This window comes from Lepidochelys kempii, chromosome 5 (genome assembly GCF_965140265.1).
Source record: "Lepidochelys kempii isolate rLepKem1 chromosome 5, rLepKem1.hap2, whole genome shotgun sequence".
Lineage (NCBI taxonomy): Eukaryota > Metazoa > Chordata > Testudines > Cheloniidae > Lepidochelys > Lepidochelys kempii.
Window position 1 is genome coordinate 31,675,212 of NC_133260.1, and position 17,985 is coordinate 31,693,196.

Here is a 17,985-nt window from a genome sequence, read left to right on the forward strand (position 1 = left end):
ACACTGACTGCAGGATCCCACTTTAGATTTACACACTTTATGGAGGTAACTTGATCTGTCTAAACCATATTTAGGTCCACTAACACCTCTTTATTCTATGGAGCAGAATTTAAAATGTTCTCTACTCACAACTGGGACCAGATTTTCCAAGGAATTCAGCTTCCATTTAGGTATCTAAATAAGGCCCAGATTTTCCAGTGTTCAGCTGCCTTTGATGCGTAAGGCCAGATTTTTGAAAGAGCTCAGAATGCTTTAGAGTTCTGCTGAGCTCCTTAGAAAATATGGTATTATCATTATATAACAGAAAATACTCCCAGAATTATAGTTAATATGGCAATTATCAGTGTTGTTTATATTTTACTTGATATTAAATATTAAGATACATTGATAATTATGTATTTTAATATTGCATATATTTTAAAACTCTTGAATCTTATTGATACATGAAGCCTATATTTTACAAATTATAGCAGTCACATTTGTAGGCATCTCAAAATCACTACTCATTTCTGAAAACTTTGGTTTATATTTTACATATTATAAAAATATTCTGGTTTCCAGTAATTTAAAATATCACTTCAGTGTTAACAATATGTTTTGTATATTTGGTGACATACAGTAACAGTGTATGTTTCTCTAAATGTCATTCCAATATATATTCTTCTGACTGGTGGCGACTGGACTATGTGGTGCTACAAGGAGTTGCTTTGTTTGGTGGCTTGAACAGCTGAGAGGGGTGTTTTTAACTGGTTCTTCTTCTGGGGGCTTGTCTACACACAGAAGTTGCACAGGTTTACTTAAATTGGTTTGAGAACCTATTTAGGTTAAATTGATGCAAACCACTGTGTTGGCACTCTTATAAATTTCAAACTGGTTGGAGTTTAGCTTGAATCCATAAATGCAGTAATCAAGTTATATAACTGTTAGACAAGTTGAAATCAGTGTAAGAGTCCTCATGTGAAGCTGCACCTGTTTAAATAAATTGGTATAAAACCACATGTTTAGTTAAACTGGTACCACTTTGTGTGCAGCCAAGCCCACAGAGAAAGCAAGGTGGAAAGAGGAATTAAAAAAAAACCCCTCAGCTTTCTGCCTGTGACAAGTGCTGTGTTGGTGAACAGCTTCCTTACTGGTCTGTGTAAAATAGGGGGGGAAAGGTTCTTAGACTGACAATTATATTAATTATACTGTTCTATCTCACCCACCATGCGTTTCCACCTGTCAGATTTGTACACTTTGTGCTATAGAATCCCAGCTTGGATATATTCCATAGAACACCTGCCCTTCAGAATTTGGTCACATATTTCTAAGTTGTTGGTTTTATTAAAATCCATGCTTGGGCAGTCGTTCTGAATGCTAGTCACAAAAACAAACAGAATAAGACAATGCTTGGGGCTATGTAACTCTGGCAGCGACTCAGGTGTTATAGTTCAGCCTGGACAATGTTTTTGCTAAAAATATTACTATCTCCAGCAAAAATGAGGCACCAGCCATCTATGATCTAATTATTATTTAAATTAATGCAAGTTACTTGATTTTTAGGAGTCTGTTGGAGCCGCAGCTGCTCAGTGCCTTTGAAAGTCAGGCAATTAGTGTATAACAGCATCTAGGAGCAATCTTTGGGCCTGATCCTGCAAGGTGCTATGATCACAACCTCTCTAGACACATGTAGCACCTTGCAGGATCAAGCTGTATGTTAATAAGACTACAATATTCATACACCAGCTCGTTTCCTACAAGTCACCTTTCAGCACACCAAGGAAATTCATGTGTTTTCACCTCCAGCAAGCAAGGGAAAGGAATTAGAAAAACCACACAAGTGCCTGGATTCTGTACAGACCTTTACTAGCGTGCAATGACAACGATTCCATGGTGGCTGGTCAGTCCTTCTGTAGAGATTACAGCCATTTTTTGGTTTTTCTGAAGGGATTGCTCAATAATGCCAGCTCTCTGTTCTCTCCACACCTTGGTAGCAGGCCAGGTTGAGAGCAGCTCTCCCTGCTGTCCCTTTCAGCTCCACTGAGCTGGAGAAACCTGCATATATTCCCTGAGCCTCTGTGTGCAGCAAGGAGAATTTAAAGAGACAGGCACATAACACTGATTAAGCTGCCCAATGCTTGCAACCGAAAAGTGTGATTCCAACCTGGAAAGGGTCTGTAAAAATTATATGGGGAGTTTAAAGTTTATTGTCTTTCTGTGACTTCCTAGCTGCACCTGCACAGTGTACAAGTACACTGGTGGGATTTTCCCCTCAACTGCAAGCCCTGGATTCTCACCCTGCGATCTGAAAGTCAAGCTAGGTTGGTTGCACATCATTGACAATAAATATTCTGCAATAGGAAAGTTAACAATTCTACCCATTATGCCTGAGTTATTAAAGGATCTCTGGCCATGATAATTTAAAAGGATAGTATCAGGGGAGTGGCCGGAGACTCTCTCCAGTCCTTCACCTGACAGAAGGCGAAGTGTGAAGGCTGCCTATTCCCCGAATAATCTTCCCTGTGAGCCAGATTTGCCATTCACACTCACATTTTGCATCAATACTCATAGATTGAAGTGCTGCTGCTCACTGTAAGTAAGGAGTGCGTGTATGGTGGGGGGAGTCTAGCCTTTGAACTAGTCCTTCTTAGAGTTACCCTGGAGGATAGAAGATTGGGAAGGAGAACAACTGCTACCCAACAAAGATTATGGAAGGAACGGTGGGAGGCAGAGGATGTCAGCGATAAGAAAGGCAAGAGCCAGGAGCCCTTTGAAAAAACAAGGCTATAGAGCACCAACATCTTCACCTCTTGCATCCAGGAAGAGATAGAGCTTACACACTTCTCAAAGAGACCAGGAGAGGAAGAGACTAGCAAGATAAATTGTTTTTTCCCCTCCTCCTCTCCAAGGCCCGTGAAAGGAAGGCCAGCATTGTAATTATTTTCTTCCCTTTCATGGTGCTTTTAGAAAAATGCTGATACTGACAGTGGGAGTGCAAGCTGACCAAGGTGAGGGTGGTCTATCCTAGTGGCCAGAGTGGTCATCAGACCTAGTGGTCAGAGTCACAGTCAGTCGCCACAGCCAGGGGTCAGAACAGGAGGTCAGGAACTGGATACCAGAGCCAGGGGGTCAAGTCCAAGTCCATAGTCAGGAGCCAGAGGTCAAAACCAGAGGTCAGGAAATTGAACAAACAGTGGCTCAAGGTGGGGACAGGACAGAGGCAGGGCAGGAGTAGCAGGAACAAGGTAATGCAAGAGCCAGCACAGTGAGAGGCCTAAGCATTGAGAAGCCAGCAAGCTGCTGCTGTGGCTGGTTCAAGAGCCAGCGTGCTGGCTTCAGCAGCCAATCAGGTTGTGTGGCTAATCGGGCAGGTACTGCAGGACAGCTGTGCTGATGAGGCTGCCTGGAGACTAGCTCTGCAGCAGGCCCTGGATCCTGAACAGGCAGACTGGCCAGTGCTATAGTTAAGAAGAGAGTGAATAGATGGTCATGTCAGGTACCCACTTCTCACTATTGTATGTTGAAAACAGGGGTTGGAGGGAGTTCATAAAAGGAAGAATAAAAGATGTTGCAGCATCCCATCACTTTCTGAGATGTAGTGAAGGGCAGGGAATATCATCATTCTCCCCTCTCCAGCTGAGCACTGATGCTGCCAAACCATCTCCTTCCCATGGAATGTGAATGTCGGAAGTTTTCACTCCTGTTTTTTAGTTTTGAATGCACAATGTTTGAATGGGTTTCAGATTTGCCTGATTTAGGGCAGCTCAGGAATTCACCTGGGCTTTTGTGCATTCCTAATTCAGGGCTTGATCCAATGCCCACTGACATTAATGGGAACCTTTCCAATGATTTCATTGGGCTTTAGATCAGGCTCTTATGGCCAAACAACACTGCTTTTGAAGGCACAGCCCATCTTGGATGAAAATAGTAACCCTAGTTTCCTAGAATATGGTGATCACAAAAGATGAACTGTTATAATTTTAAAAAAATTGCCTGTTTGTAAGATATTTCAAGGAAATATTTGAAACTGACAACTCTTATTTTATAGATGTGCACCATTTAATAAGTATATTTTTCTATTTTAACTCTGCAATATTCTTTTTACTAGCAAAACCCTACTGTTTAGCTAGTGATTTCAAGAAAAAATATTTTCAATTCCCCTCACACAAGTACTGTAGTGCAGTCTCTTTATCATGAAAGTGCAATTTACAAATGTAGATTTTTTTTTATACATAACTGCACTCAAAACCAAAACAATAGAGCCCACAAGTCCACTCAGTCCGACTTCTTGTTCAGCCAATTGCTCAGACAAACAAGTTTCTTTACATATATGGGAGCTAGTGCTGCTTCTTATTTACTATGTTACCAGAAAATGAGAACAGGCATTCGGATGGCACTTTTGTAGCTGGCATTGCAAGGTAGTTACATCCCAGATATGCTAAACATTCATATGCCCCTTCATGCTTCAGCCACCATTCTCGAGGACATGCTTCCATGCTAATGATGCTCGTTAAAAAAATAATGCGTTAATTAAATTTGTGACTGAACTCCTTGGGGGAGAATTGTATGTCTTTGGCTCTATTTTACCTGCATTCTGCCATATATAGATTACCCCAAGGGGTATAGACCTGGAAATTAAATTAATAGAAATTAAAGAAACAAACACACTCAAGACACTGTTTAAAAATTTCTAAGTAGCTATGTATTTGCTTGTGGAAAAACTACTTTTCCTCTCCACCTTCTCGAAACCATTGTACAATGTCTCTTATACTGGAAATTGTAAAAGATGCAGAAGGGGGGGAAGATAGTCTGTGATGCTGTTGCTAGTGGTCACATCTGAGTTTTATTCTGCTGATGATTCCTGGGCCTCCATGTGCTTGGTAGGTAGCTTCACAGCATGGCGGAGGCAAAGAATTGACAAGGGAGGGCAGTGGTATAAAACTGATATGACAGGTTTCAGAGTAACAGCCGTGTTAGTCTGTATTCGCAAAATGAAAAGGAGTACTTGTGGCACCTTAATAATAAATAAATTGGTTAGTCTTTAAGGTGCCACAAGTACTCCTTTTCTTTTTGCGAAAACTGATATGAACAACCACGAGATCATGAGCACCTAAGCTTTTTCCTGAGCCTTACTTACATGTTGTCCTATTATATGAATATATTTCTGAATATATTATTTGTATATTTCCTGCAGGAAAATCTTAGCAAAGCAAGCTCTTGCTTGCACTATCACTAACAAATATTAATAAAAGAGACATAGTCTTTCAAATGCTAAAGGTAATTTGATAGAGAATAAAATCCCATCTTCTAATTCCCCCTGTCTTCTCTAAAATGGTCCTCCCTTTGTAACTGTATCCTAACAATAATGTATTTAGGTTCTTAAACCATGCCTATGTATTTATTACTCCTCTGCCCTTCACTCATTTGCACAACTATTTTCCAAAGAGAAGTAATCAGTCTGACAGTCAGTGATTCTTGCTTTCAAATAAATACTTTGTGTAAACCTTATGGACTTCAGAAAATCAATCTCAGATTTGCAGAGGTTGAATTGGAATGGAGAGGGGCAATGCAATGGAATGACTGTTCGACTACGTTTTCCTCAACTGAGTTTTGCATGTGGCAACTGGTTTTTTATGGCCTATGATCCCATAACTCACTCTGTCATCAGGAAAGAGAAGAGAGGATTGTTATGCTCCAAGAATAGCCCTCCTTGCCCCTCTCTATCTAGGTTATATTGATGCCCTCACAGTAGTATTTGATTGTTCTAAAAAACTTGAAGCCAAGAAGTATGGGGGAAAGGGGGAAGTGGAGCAACAGAGTGGGGGCAGAGAGTCACATTGTGTGTGTGGTAAACAGGGGATAGAAATATAACAAATATTCAGAACACAAGATCTGGTAGTAACAGGACTTTACCCAGCCATCTATTGGAAAGCTATAGATTGTAGCTTCAGCAAAAAGCCAGAAGAAATCAGATGGATGGTTTTTCAGGGGACCAACAATGAACAACAACTTCAGTTCATAGATTAGCTCAAGTAAGATTTGCAAATGGGCATCTCTCAGGGGAATTGTGTTTTATGGCTGAGATAAGCTACTCACATTTATGGTTTAGAAGGCCCTGGAAGTATTCATATATATCACATCAGCCCGCCACTTTTGGGCATTAACACTGATTATCATTAGCTTACCACATCAAGACCAAGACCTCCATGTTCCAAAAACCAACAGCAGTGAATTTGGCAGCAATGGCTTTTAAAGCATCATTTTTTCTGAGTTGGAGATTAAAATTGGCTTGTTTCCTCCTTGGCCAACAGAGGCTATTAGGATCTCTGTGTTTTAGCATCACAATAGTGACACGGTCGTTGAGGTAAGGCAGAGGGAGCAGAATCAGTAGCAAAGGCAGATGGAGAGTTTAGTAGGCGAAAAAAATACGCAGATTCTTGTGGCAGATTTTTAGTTAAGAGGTTGATAGAGGCATGGTCTCAAACCTAAGGCCCTAGGGAAGATTCCTGACTTCCTTCACTGTTTAGTGTCTTTGGGACCTGGTGCACATTCTTCCCCAAACATCTTAATGCAACCAGGTGGTTGCCCTGTTCAAAGCCACCTTCCTGGGGGCATTTACTGGAGCATTTAGAGTCAGAGAACTGGTCATTGGGTAGGCAAGGGATACTTCAGGTAGCAGTTTAGGGACTTACAATGGGGTGGACTATTGGTCATCTTTACTTATGGATCAGGGTAAAAACAGAGTAGGGAGGGCAAGGCATATCCATAGTGCTACAAGAGTTGTGGTTAGGCAGGACTTTGGCCTGTTCTGGCATTAAGGAATTATATAGTAATGAGGCCAGCTGAGTTGGGCTGGGCCTTTTTTTTTTCATGGTGACAGGAGCCCCATCACAAAATACCAAAATGTAGCGATTTTAAAAAGGAACTTACAATAGGAGGGTGTCTTGCTTGTGAATTTGGATCCCGCTCATTCAGGATTGGGGCAGTGACAGCTGCTGACTAACTGGGCTTAGGGGATACAGCCAATTAGATGCTGGCATTAAAATGTGTACAGGACATATGTGAGGCTCCTAGTCAGTGTGAATGGCTAATTTTACTATCTATCCAATTTCAGAAGTGGACAAATGGGTCAGGCATATAGATCTGTGGGCCCAGGTATTGGAGGTTCACAACTGGGCCTCAGTAGCAAGGCTATCTTGAATTGGCATGAAAGGAGGGGCATACTTTAGGGCCAGCTGATGAATGTCTTACCTGCGTTGGGAGGCAGCGAGCAGCAGGGGGAGATGATTACCATTCACTGCGTGAAAATGATTTGGGATTTTGTAAGGGGATTGGCTTGATCATCAGTGCAAAGAGAGATTTGGGGTAGGCTTCATTATCTTTTCTCAGGATGCTTATGAATTGGTTTAAAATGCTGCAGCAGAGTGTGGAGGGAAGTGACAAGCATCCCTGAGTTGACAAGACAGAAGGTGCTTGAACAGAGCGGTAGCTAAATTAATATGAAACCAGGAAGGACTGGTAATTATCCATCAGAAAATATCATATTGGGCCCCACAATTGTTGAGGGACGATGTGGAATACCTAACTGACCAGGGAACAGATGTATTTTTCACAAATGTCAGTGAGGGAACTGTTAACGATCTGAGAACCCGCCTAATAGGGGCTGGGGAAGCAGCCAAGTTAATTGCTGGTGCCTCCTTGTGGCAGGTGTCTAGGTCAGATACTCATTCCATAGGGGGTCCAGTTCCCAGATAAGCTGGAGAGGAAGTGAACTTAGGGGAAGGGCATTCCCTAAGGAAGCTGAGGAAGAGGGATTGGGCTCCAAATGCCTGGTACAGCAGGGAGACACCCCTTTTCCCCTCATTGCGGGGGACAGCAGTTGAGTCCAAGCAATAGGCTGGGACTAAGTGTGAAGGGAAGGGGTGACAGCAGACCATCCTAAATAGGTGGAAACAATTAAGGAAAATATGAAGCTGCACTGTACACTTGTTGCCAGGTATTTCCCAGATGAGTAATAAAGTCACACCCTAATTAAACAACATCTCTTGTATCTTGTGTTGCATAGCCAGCACATTAGGGTTTGGTTGCTCACTCCTCGGGTAGGAGAGCCTATTAAGACCTCTCTGTTTGATTATCACTACAAAAGATTTTATCCCCCCGCTCTCCTGCTGGTAATAGCTCACCTTACCTGATCATATACACTGTAAGGAGAGTGGTAACACCCATTGTTTCATGTTCTCTGGGTATATAACTCTCCCCACTGTATTTTCCACTGAATGCATCCGATGAAGTGAGCTGTAGCTCACGAAAGCTTATGATCAAATAAATTTGTTAGGTGCCACAAGTACTCCTTTTCCTTTTGCGGATACAGACTAAAACGGCTGCTACTCTGAAACCTGAGTACTGACACTGTAAATAAGACTAAGCAGAGGCAGACAACAGCAGAACTGGTAGCAAAGGCAGAGGTAGAGATTTGGTGGAAACTTCTTTAGGCCAACTTCAATTAATTAGGTAGGCCCTGCAAACCATCATTACATATTTTAGGTCAGTTTTAAATAATATGGGCAAATGATTAGCTACTAATGAACGGGAATTTAATAACCAAGCCAATGCAATGTGGGGGGGGGGTTGTTACATTAAAATGAAGCAATTGGGGGCAAGAGAAAAGGAACTAGTTGATTAAGTAGATGATGCAGAAAACAGTGAAAGGAAAATTAATATTAAGATGATGGGTGTCTGAGTCTAACAGTAGGTAGAAAAATCTTTCTACATCAGACCTGCCTAGTGCATACATATAGAAGTTTCAAAGGACAAATTTCCTAGTCACAGTATTTTAAGCACAAACTTAACATCCAGCCTTTCAGATAAAAATTGTAGATAAAAACGTTTAGATTCTCAGATAAACTCCCCTCTCTCAAATCATTTAAGCATTTTATTTTTCCATGACTGCAGAATAAGGTAATGTGACTGCAATGGGTTGAAAATGATATACAAAATGAAAAATCACACCTAGTGCCACGAAAACATAATGCAGTGCTGTGCAAGGACTAATATGCTGTTATAAACACAGATTCAGCTCAGTCAGAGATGCAACTAGACAACCACATTGTTCCCAGAAAGTATTCTTTACAGCGGAGGTCCATTCTGACAAGTGACATTGTGAGACTTTGTGGGGCCCAGTGATTCCCAGTCAAATTTGTTCAGGGTAAAAGCGAACAAATATTTTTTCCTAATTGCCAGACCTGAACACACACCCTAGGAAAAGAAAAATTTGCTGTGTTCTTTCTGGCTCATGCATCATCCCAGAAATAGGGATTCTGTGGACCAAATTGGCTGGTGAAAGAGAAAAAAGAGTAGAGAATATCTGGGTCCTTCTGCTCCTCCTCTTCCCCCAGGCCCTGACCCCTTTTCCACCTCTTCCCCCAAAGCCCCACCCCTGCTCTGCCTCTTCCCTTCTACCCCCAGATTAAAAAAAAACAGACCTCAAGGCTGTCAAATTGCACCCAGACACACAAGTTGAAACCTGGACTGTCTGGGTGAAAACCCAACAGGTGGCAGCCCTACTTAATACAGCTAAATATAAAGTTATACTTGTAGGAACAAAGAACATAGGCCATGCTGACAGGATGGAGGACTCTATCCTGGGAAGCCACAACTCTGAAAAGGATTCGGGGTAATCAGTTGAACAAGAGCTCACAGTGTGATGGTGTGTCCAAAAGGGATAATGTGATTCCAGGATGTATGAAAAGGGGAATCTTGAGTAGGAATATAGAGGTTATATTTTCTGTGTATTTGGCACTGATATGACCAGTACTGGAATACTCTGTCTAGTTCTGATGTCCACAGTTCAATAATGTTGATAAATTGGAAAGTGTTCAGAGAGATGTTGAGATAATGTGGTGGAGATTATGCCCTGACCATTACCTGCCTATTGCTTGGACTCAACCTGCTGCTCCTCTGCCTTGTGGCTGGAGCATACTTCACCTATCAAAGCAAATAACCTGTTTGCATTGTAGGGTGCCAAGGACTCTGAGGAAAAATACTTCCTTGCTAACAAATCAATGGTTGCTGGTTCAGTGGGTGTTATCATGATGTGTTGTGCTCCACCATACAGTAGCTCCCTGGTTTCACTCTCAAAGGCCAACGTGATTCAGACGACCTGCAAATAAAGAAGTAGGAGAGAAGATGACTACAGCACCAGTGGGGGATCCTATGCTATAGCTGTTCAGGAAGCATCATCACAACCTCTGTGAAGTCCTGATGAGCAGTTCAGTCCCATTATTTTGTGGATAACATCACTCAGACTCAACTTGGTACCTTCCGTGGTGGCTGAATCTATTTTGTGTGTGGGGAAGATAAATGCTTGTGTTTCAGCCCAAGATGTTTGACAAGGCTCTTGAGATGTGGGCCACAACTTGAGCAATAATTCCTGTCACTCTAAGCTGTTAAAAGACAAAATGGAGGATGTTGAAGGACATTGTTTGAACTGAAAAATACATGTGTGGTGGATGGTGAACACGATCAAAATGAATATGATGGACATGGTTAATGGACATTTTTCACATACTCACCCAGCTACATCAATAGAGGTCAGAAATCTAGAAATCAGTAAGTGTAGTAACTGTACTTCGTTAGCTATAGACAATATTGCTGTATATGTCTATATAGGAAATGATGGAACATTTAACAGCATTTCTCCCGTCCCCTCCAGTGCGTGAGGTATCCCTGAGAGTTGGAACTAAAACATTAAATAGAAGAGGGACATGAGTACTTGACAGCACTCCTCATATCTGGAAGTGAGCTCCTCACCAGCCCCATGGACACTGGCACCGGTGGCTGTATTAGCATTTCAGCATCCCCTCTCCCTCATCAGAAACAAACCCCCCTTTAAGATGGGTCCATGCACAGCCACAATCAAGAGCTGTGCTGTAAGGGATGGAAGTGGTGCTCTGGGGTGCCCAGAGCCAATGCAGGGACACAGATTCTCTGCTGGGATTGCAGGCTTTGAGGATGGATCTGTGGCTCTTTCAGTGGATGAGTGCTGGTGTGCCTCTTCCCTTTCTGCATACAGAATGATTTGGAGAAAACTCCTAGATGGTATCCTTTAGCATTTCCTCTTCTTTATCCCCCTCCTAAGGACCATCTAGACCATGGTGTATGTGTGAAGAAGAAGGAATTGAATGCAAAGTCTGTTAAAGTCAATAAATCTCTTACGTCTCTTTCTTCCTCCCTCAGTAAGGAAGGAATCCATATATTTTTATTCCTGGTTGTTCATGTATGTAGCCAAATATTTTTTTCTTTTTTATGAAAAAAAAAAGGACAATTATCCAATTATCCTACTGCTACCTTGTTGCACTCTGCAGTGCTACCCACCCTTTTTCTGAGAGTTTCAATGCTGCAATGATTTTGTCAGGCACTACTCCTGTTTGTAAAGGTCATCTAATAATGGCCCAGAAACCACATCACCAGACCTCAGCACACAGATTCAGAATATTAAATATGCAAAGGAGCACTTGGTATTGATTGTTTGTGAAAACCCACAGGCTCAGATAGGTTTGTAACTTACCAAAGGCACATGATCTGCTCTTGGACAATTTGTAAACCAAAACCCAAAGGATAAATTGTGCACAACAAAGAGCTCAATCAGCTTTAGTTATAACATCTGCTGGGGTTTATGAGGCAATGCTTATGGCATAGGTGCATAATTTATGACAGAAATGGTTTTCTGTTTCTATATTGAAACTCTCTTATTTGTGTGACTATCTAAAAATTAAAGGAATGTAACCGGGGGAGGGGGGAAGCAATTACAAAGCTTGAGAGAAGGGAAAGTTGCTGAAATGACCACATATTCCCAGTGCAGTTGAGATAGTGGTTTGTTTCAAGATCAAAACATCTGAATCTTGTTTTCTGGTTGAACATTGTTGGCAAATTATAGTGAAACTGGTTCTAAAAATTTAAAAAGAAAATGTGGGGAAAAATACTTCAGAACGAGCAGGGACATTTTAGGCTAAATATAGGCTATACCAAGCAACCTCCACAGTGTTGAGCAGATACTCACACGGGTAGACATATTGAATTTGGGGAGTAAACTAATGTGAATACACACCAACAACATGAGCATTAGTGTAGTCCTATCAGATGCAAATCAATGAATGATAAACTCTACTGATTAAAATAAAATGTACTATGGTTCAGTTTTGCTTCCAATCCACCCTTAATCAGGTTGAATGAGTATAAGGTGACAGGTTTTAGAGTGGTAGCCGTGTTAGTCTGTCCTTTCTGAGTATAAGGTGTAGCTCAGCAGTGGCAAAATCAGGCCCTAAATCCTAAAATTAGGGACACTTTTTCCATACATGAGCAGATTAATGGAATTTCAGTGCTTCTTTAAGTGTTTCTCCAGAATCTTGTAAAATCCTCCAGAACACACATTATATGAAAAAATAATTCATAATAAGACTCGAGGCAGCGGACCCATGTGAGGCCCTGTGTTGCATCCCTATACGTGTTCAGTGGTTCTGAGCAAGGGATATATCCAGACAGAATTTGGCCCATTGTTAAAAAAATTTAGGTGAAATCCTGACTCCACTGAAATCAATGGGAGTTTTGCAATGACTTAAGTCAGGATTTGACCTTAGTAATATGAGATACAAAATCATTTAAATATGAATGAAGAATGTATCTGTGTCGGGAGATATCGAATCATGATGCACATTAAGGCATCGTTTATAAATACAACCATTCATTCTTCTTAAGTATTATTACAGAAACCTGCAGTTTATTGGGGTAGTATTATTAAGTATTATTTAGTATCTTGCTCCTATTCAAATTATTGGAAAAAACTCCCACTGACTTGACTGATGCAGAATCAAGCCTTTGGTTTCCTGCCACTTCAGAAAGTTTTAATTAAAAATATGCTTGCTTGAAATAGGTTTCAGAGTAACAGCCGTGTTAGTCTGTATTCGCAAAAAGAAAAGGAGTGCTTGAAATAGGTATCAAACTGCATAAAAGTTTGGATGTATATCACATGGGATTAGCAAAATATAGTGAGATAATGTTATAACGTTGAAAAATATGACAGAATATCCAAAACTCTTTTGGATTGGACCCAGGCACAGTCAAAACTGCATTAAAAATAAACTTCAGTTTCAAATATTTGTATTTGAAAAAGTGGGACATTTTAATGGCACTAGCTTATTAGTTTAAGAGCTTTAGCAAAAATTAGAATATTTTGGAATACAATTTTCCTTTATCCTGCACAGAAGATATTGCATACTGGGAAATGTTCTCATAATATTCTGAGTCCTCCTCCTTTCTAAAGTTATTGTGTGTCCATAATTACTCATTGTTTGCAGGGTTGTTGTAGCCGTGTTGGTCCCAGGATAAAAGAGAAACAAGGTGGGTGAGGTAATATCTTTTATTAGACCAACTTCTATCAGTGAAAGTGACAAGCTTTTGCTCTGTGTAAGCTATAAAGCTGGTCTCTTTTATGAGCAGAAGTTGGTCCAATAAAAGATATTACCTCACCCACCTTTTCTCTATAATCACTCATGTTTTTCTAATATCAGCTGTATATTAATTTGGAAGTTATGAAAAGGAAAAATGGCAGACAATCTGCACTTTATGATAAAACAAGACATGCTTGGTTATAAACATATCAGATCAGATCAAATATTCATTTTTATATATTTTGTTCAATTTATTAATAATCTTTTTATATATATTTATGGCTTTGAGCAAAGACAAAAGAAAAAAATCTAACTCGTCCCTGATCATACAGTCATTGAAAGAATCAGTTAAACTATTGTCTTCCCAGCAGCAGTAAGATCCAACCTTTTCATTAATACACTTCATCCTGTACAGATGTGAGATTCCATACATATGGGCTTATTTATGTACAGAGAAAATAGGTCAATTCTGGAACTAGCAATGAACATTTATATTACAGGAATGTGAGTCATTTGTTTCTTAACCTAAGTATATATACATTCATACATATATATATATAATGTATATAATTGTATACCCTGTACCATTTTTATTGAATTAACATACAAATCCTAGATTTTGTCCACTCGATTACAAAGTCATTAAAAAGATTTTTTTATGGTTTCACTGAAAGACCACATGAATTAATGTTTCTTCATAGTGCTTAAAATAAAATTATATATATATATATAAAAATATTTCACTACTAACCCCATTATACCTATTAAATGTAAACCTTAAATAGTGTCAAGGATCAGAATATGATCTTAATAAATTGGATCTAATTCATTATAAGTATTAAAATAAAATAAGGGACATTGTACTGATAAATAAATGGTCTTGCAGCGTATCCATAATGCTTCAAACATTTTTAACAATTGCTTCCTTGTACACTATTCCTGACCACTCCAATTAATAATGTCAGCAGCATGTTAATGGGATAATTACATTGATTTGTACTGGTGAGTGGGAGTTGGCAAAAATTGTAAAAAGTTTTATTTTTTTTCAGCTTGATGTACCCAGTTAAGTAAAAAGGCGTAACAGGCAGCATGGGTTCAAGCTCTGTTAGCCTTAGACCATTTACTTGGCTCTCATGTATATCTGAATGTACTGCAATACGTAGTTTGTGATGTTATTTAATTCTACCTCTGATCATTAAGGCCAGCATTAATGGCAAAAACTCCTCCTCTGAATTCATTCCTTTCACATGGTTGGCTTGCTTTTTCTTAAGAAATATGATATATGTTTTGTATTATAGTTCATAATGCTGTTTTATCAATAATAGTTGAATTATGACATATTCCGTTTCAATTTCTATTTTACTGTGACACGTCAGGCACAAATGATTATTAAAGAACTTCTTTTGTGGAGATGCTGTCGAATCACAAGATAATGTGAAGATCTGAGCAAACGAAAGAAAATGTTCACAAAACAGTATGCTTTAACCCTGCTTTCTGTCACCCTTTCCCTTCTATTTTTAAAGACTTTAAAAAAATAAACTTCATATCTATGGGCTATGTTTGACACTACATGCCATAGGATATACTATCCATTTAATTACGATATACACAGACCAAATCGTGCAATCCCAGACAGACTTGATGCTATATTCTATTTATTTCTTTTAAATTAACACCACAGTCAACTACAAAACTACAGTGAAGACACAGAAAGCACCTGAAAGTCTAAATTAAGCTGTGGTTTACGAATAATCCTTTAAATGAAAAACCTCACTTCTAGCCTTAAAACAGAGATTCAGAGTCAGCATTATAGGAAATTTTAAGGTAGACACAATTAATGAATGCTTATCATTTTCTAAAGCCAAAAAGTTACTGTAAGCCTTTTCCTACAAGGGCTGACCGAACCTATATTTTTGTGGTTTTTTGTTTTTTTACAAAAGCATGCATGGACTATTTTCAGATGCTGTTTAGGGAAAGGAAGAAAAGTGATGGCATTGGTGAAGTACAAGCACTTTGCAGGATCAAGCGTACAATTTTGCATAAAAACAGTGCATGTAAAAGTAATATTGCCATTGCATTACAATTTAACAGTTGTGTTGCTCTTAAATTTAATAAATTTTAAAACTGTAAAGTTATGAAGTGAAGAGCTGAAACTAAATTTCTAAACAAAGACCTTGCAATGATACACCACACAGCAGCTATTTTTGTTTGGGTCTAAAAAGTTTTTTACAATGACAATATTTATAGTTTTCATCAAAGTCTTCTGCAATATGAAGATAGAAGTCCACCCAGTTTTCTGAAATCACAGAATGATTTACATGTTTTGAGATTACAATTATCCAGAGCAATGGTAATGCTAGTTCTTCTACTGCATACGGCTGGAGTATATTTCTTCTTCAATCTAATTGTCAATGGAAAGCACTAAAATGAAATTTGGACCAATAAAATGGGAGATTATGATTGATTTTCCATGATAAATGATTTACAATTTTTATACAGAAATGCAATTAATGAAAGTTAAAAGTTATTATTCAATAGGTGCTATTTCCTAGCTAGTTTGAGGGGTGTTTTTTTTAAGTTTATTTCCTGGAATAAATAATACGGTCATTTAACATATAAAGTGTATTATCATTGGGTTATTTTTGTCCCCCCTCCCTTTCCCCCCGCCATTGAAATAGGACATCTCTTCAGAAGTAGAGAAATATGCTAGATTAATTTTAAAGTAACACACATTAAAAACAAATAATATTACAACAAAATCTAGGCTCCTTTAATGAAAAAAGACAAATTCTAACCAAGTCTTTTAAATGCCTTTTTGGATCTATACGTTGTATTCGTTATGAAGGGCAGAGCTGTCTAAAATATTTTGTTTCATAGTAGGCTGCCAGGGTCTATCAGGAAATAGGCTAAAATAGTTTCTGGGATGTTTTCAGTTCATTACAATGTCTCTGCTTTTCACAGTTAACAAGGATCATAAGTTTGAAGCAAATCGCGGTTTGTCTCCTTCTTGGTCTGTGTTTAAGACTGTGGAAGAATCCCTTTGTAGAACAGCTGTTGGCGGCGGGGCCCCTCGGTTAGGAGGAATTGCTCCTGAAGACATCTGACGGAAGAGAGCAACTCTCTGAGGGACAGTGCCTCTGCTCCCAACCTGCATACCTGGACCTTGGATACTAGAGACAGGTTGTGGAATTGAGGCGAGAGACTCTCCCACTGTTGGATGAGGTCTAGAAACGAAAGTGGAAATCTCATGGGGCAAAGAAGGCTGTGAGGCAGAGAGAGGCCTCACCTCTCTTGTCAGGTTAGTGTTGTGAAGGGCTTGTGTACTCTTGTGAACTTCATTTTTCTGTGATGAACTAGGTGTCTGCTGCTGCTGCATCAGTGACAACTGTGAAGAAGTTGGGGATGCATACTGAAAAGTTCGACCTGCCAGAGGGCTCTGAACTGGCGGACTACAGACTGCAGTAGTATAAGAGCAAGGAGAGAGAACGACAGCTTGCTGGGGCACCTGCGTGCTTGGTGTTGGAGAATGCAAGTTTCCATGAGATAGGCTGGTCACAGTATACACAGGAGGAGACTGTGTCCTGATTCGCGATGATGATGCCGTGGTTGAAGAGCTAGAATTCAGTGCTGGCATTTGCTGTAGACTAACTGGGACAATAGCCTGCACCATCTCTCTGTCATGTTTTACTATCTGCTTCAAGATCTCATTCTCCTGATTGTTGAAAACTCCAGTATTGAGATCTTTCTGGAACTTCTGCAGGAGAAGCGAATTCTTCTTTCCTTTAGAAAGAAAGAGGTACAAGAGCAGATGGGTTAGCAGGTCTGGTGCCCAGTAACAGATTCTCACACTCACAGTGTGAGTGCATGCAAGGTGTATTAAGACCGTGATAAAACACAAAGTCCATTGTCAGTCATGCAGTACAGCTCAAGTTCTGGGTGTCAGACAGCCTACGTAGTAGTGCTGTAATGATCTTCCTAGGGGGTGAGGGATGAAAGAATTCTTCTTTCCTAGCTGTGGAGCAGTGCTGAACCACTCTTGGGGTACTTCTGCAGTAGCTCTCATACTGCACACACAACCCAGACCAGCTGACTCTGCTACACACCCCACATGCTCTGTAGCTAAACTGCCTGCCTTAACAACACCGTACACTGAGAGAGATGTGAACTTTCTGCATCAGCATGGTACCTCTTTACTTATAATGCACCATTATTATTAAAATTATTTTCAACACGTAACCATGACAATTTACTGAACAACAGGGGGTGGGAAAAGCGACTAGACTAAGTGTAAAAAATTAATCTCTCTCTTTATCAAGCTGTCCTAATTTCCTGAATACTAAACTGTTACATAAGTTATAAATATATCTGCTATTTAGCACATTTCTTGGAACTAATTATTAGACATTTGTAACTAGTGACTACCAGACTCAGAGAAGTAATCTCTAAATATCTGTGACCTAATATGACTCATTGCTTATGTGGTACCTGGTTGTGTAATAATCACTGTAAATTAAATACCTGGGATCTCTCACAAGTTATGGTTTGACTAGTGTTTTGCCCA

The 17,985-nt window shown here is 39.7% G+C and overlaps 1 protein-coding gene across 3 annotated transcripts in view; it reads right to left on the minus strand.

Moving 5' to 3' along the window:
- Window positions 1–13,650: 13,650 nt before the first annotated feature.
- HCN1 (hyperpolarization activated cyclic nucleotide gated potassium channel 1) overlaps window positions 13,651–17,985 on the minus strand; it is a 315,989-nt gene continuing 311,654 nt past the window's right edge. For 2 of the 3 annotated variants that reach the window (XM_073343906.1, XM_073343905.1), the window contains one exon: window positions 13,651–17,204. In XM_073343906.1, coding sequence (XP_073200007.1) covers window positions 16,396–17,204 — 809 coding nt within the window. In that variant the 3' untranslated portion in view covers window positions 13,651–16,395. The remainder of the gene's footprint in view (window positions 17,205–17,985) is intronic. The other variant, XM_073343907.1, reaches the window with a different exon arrangement.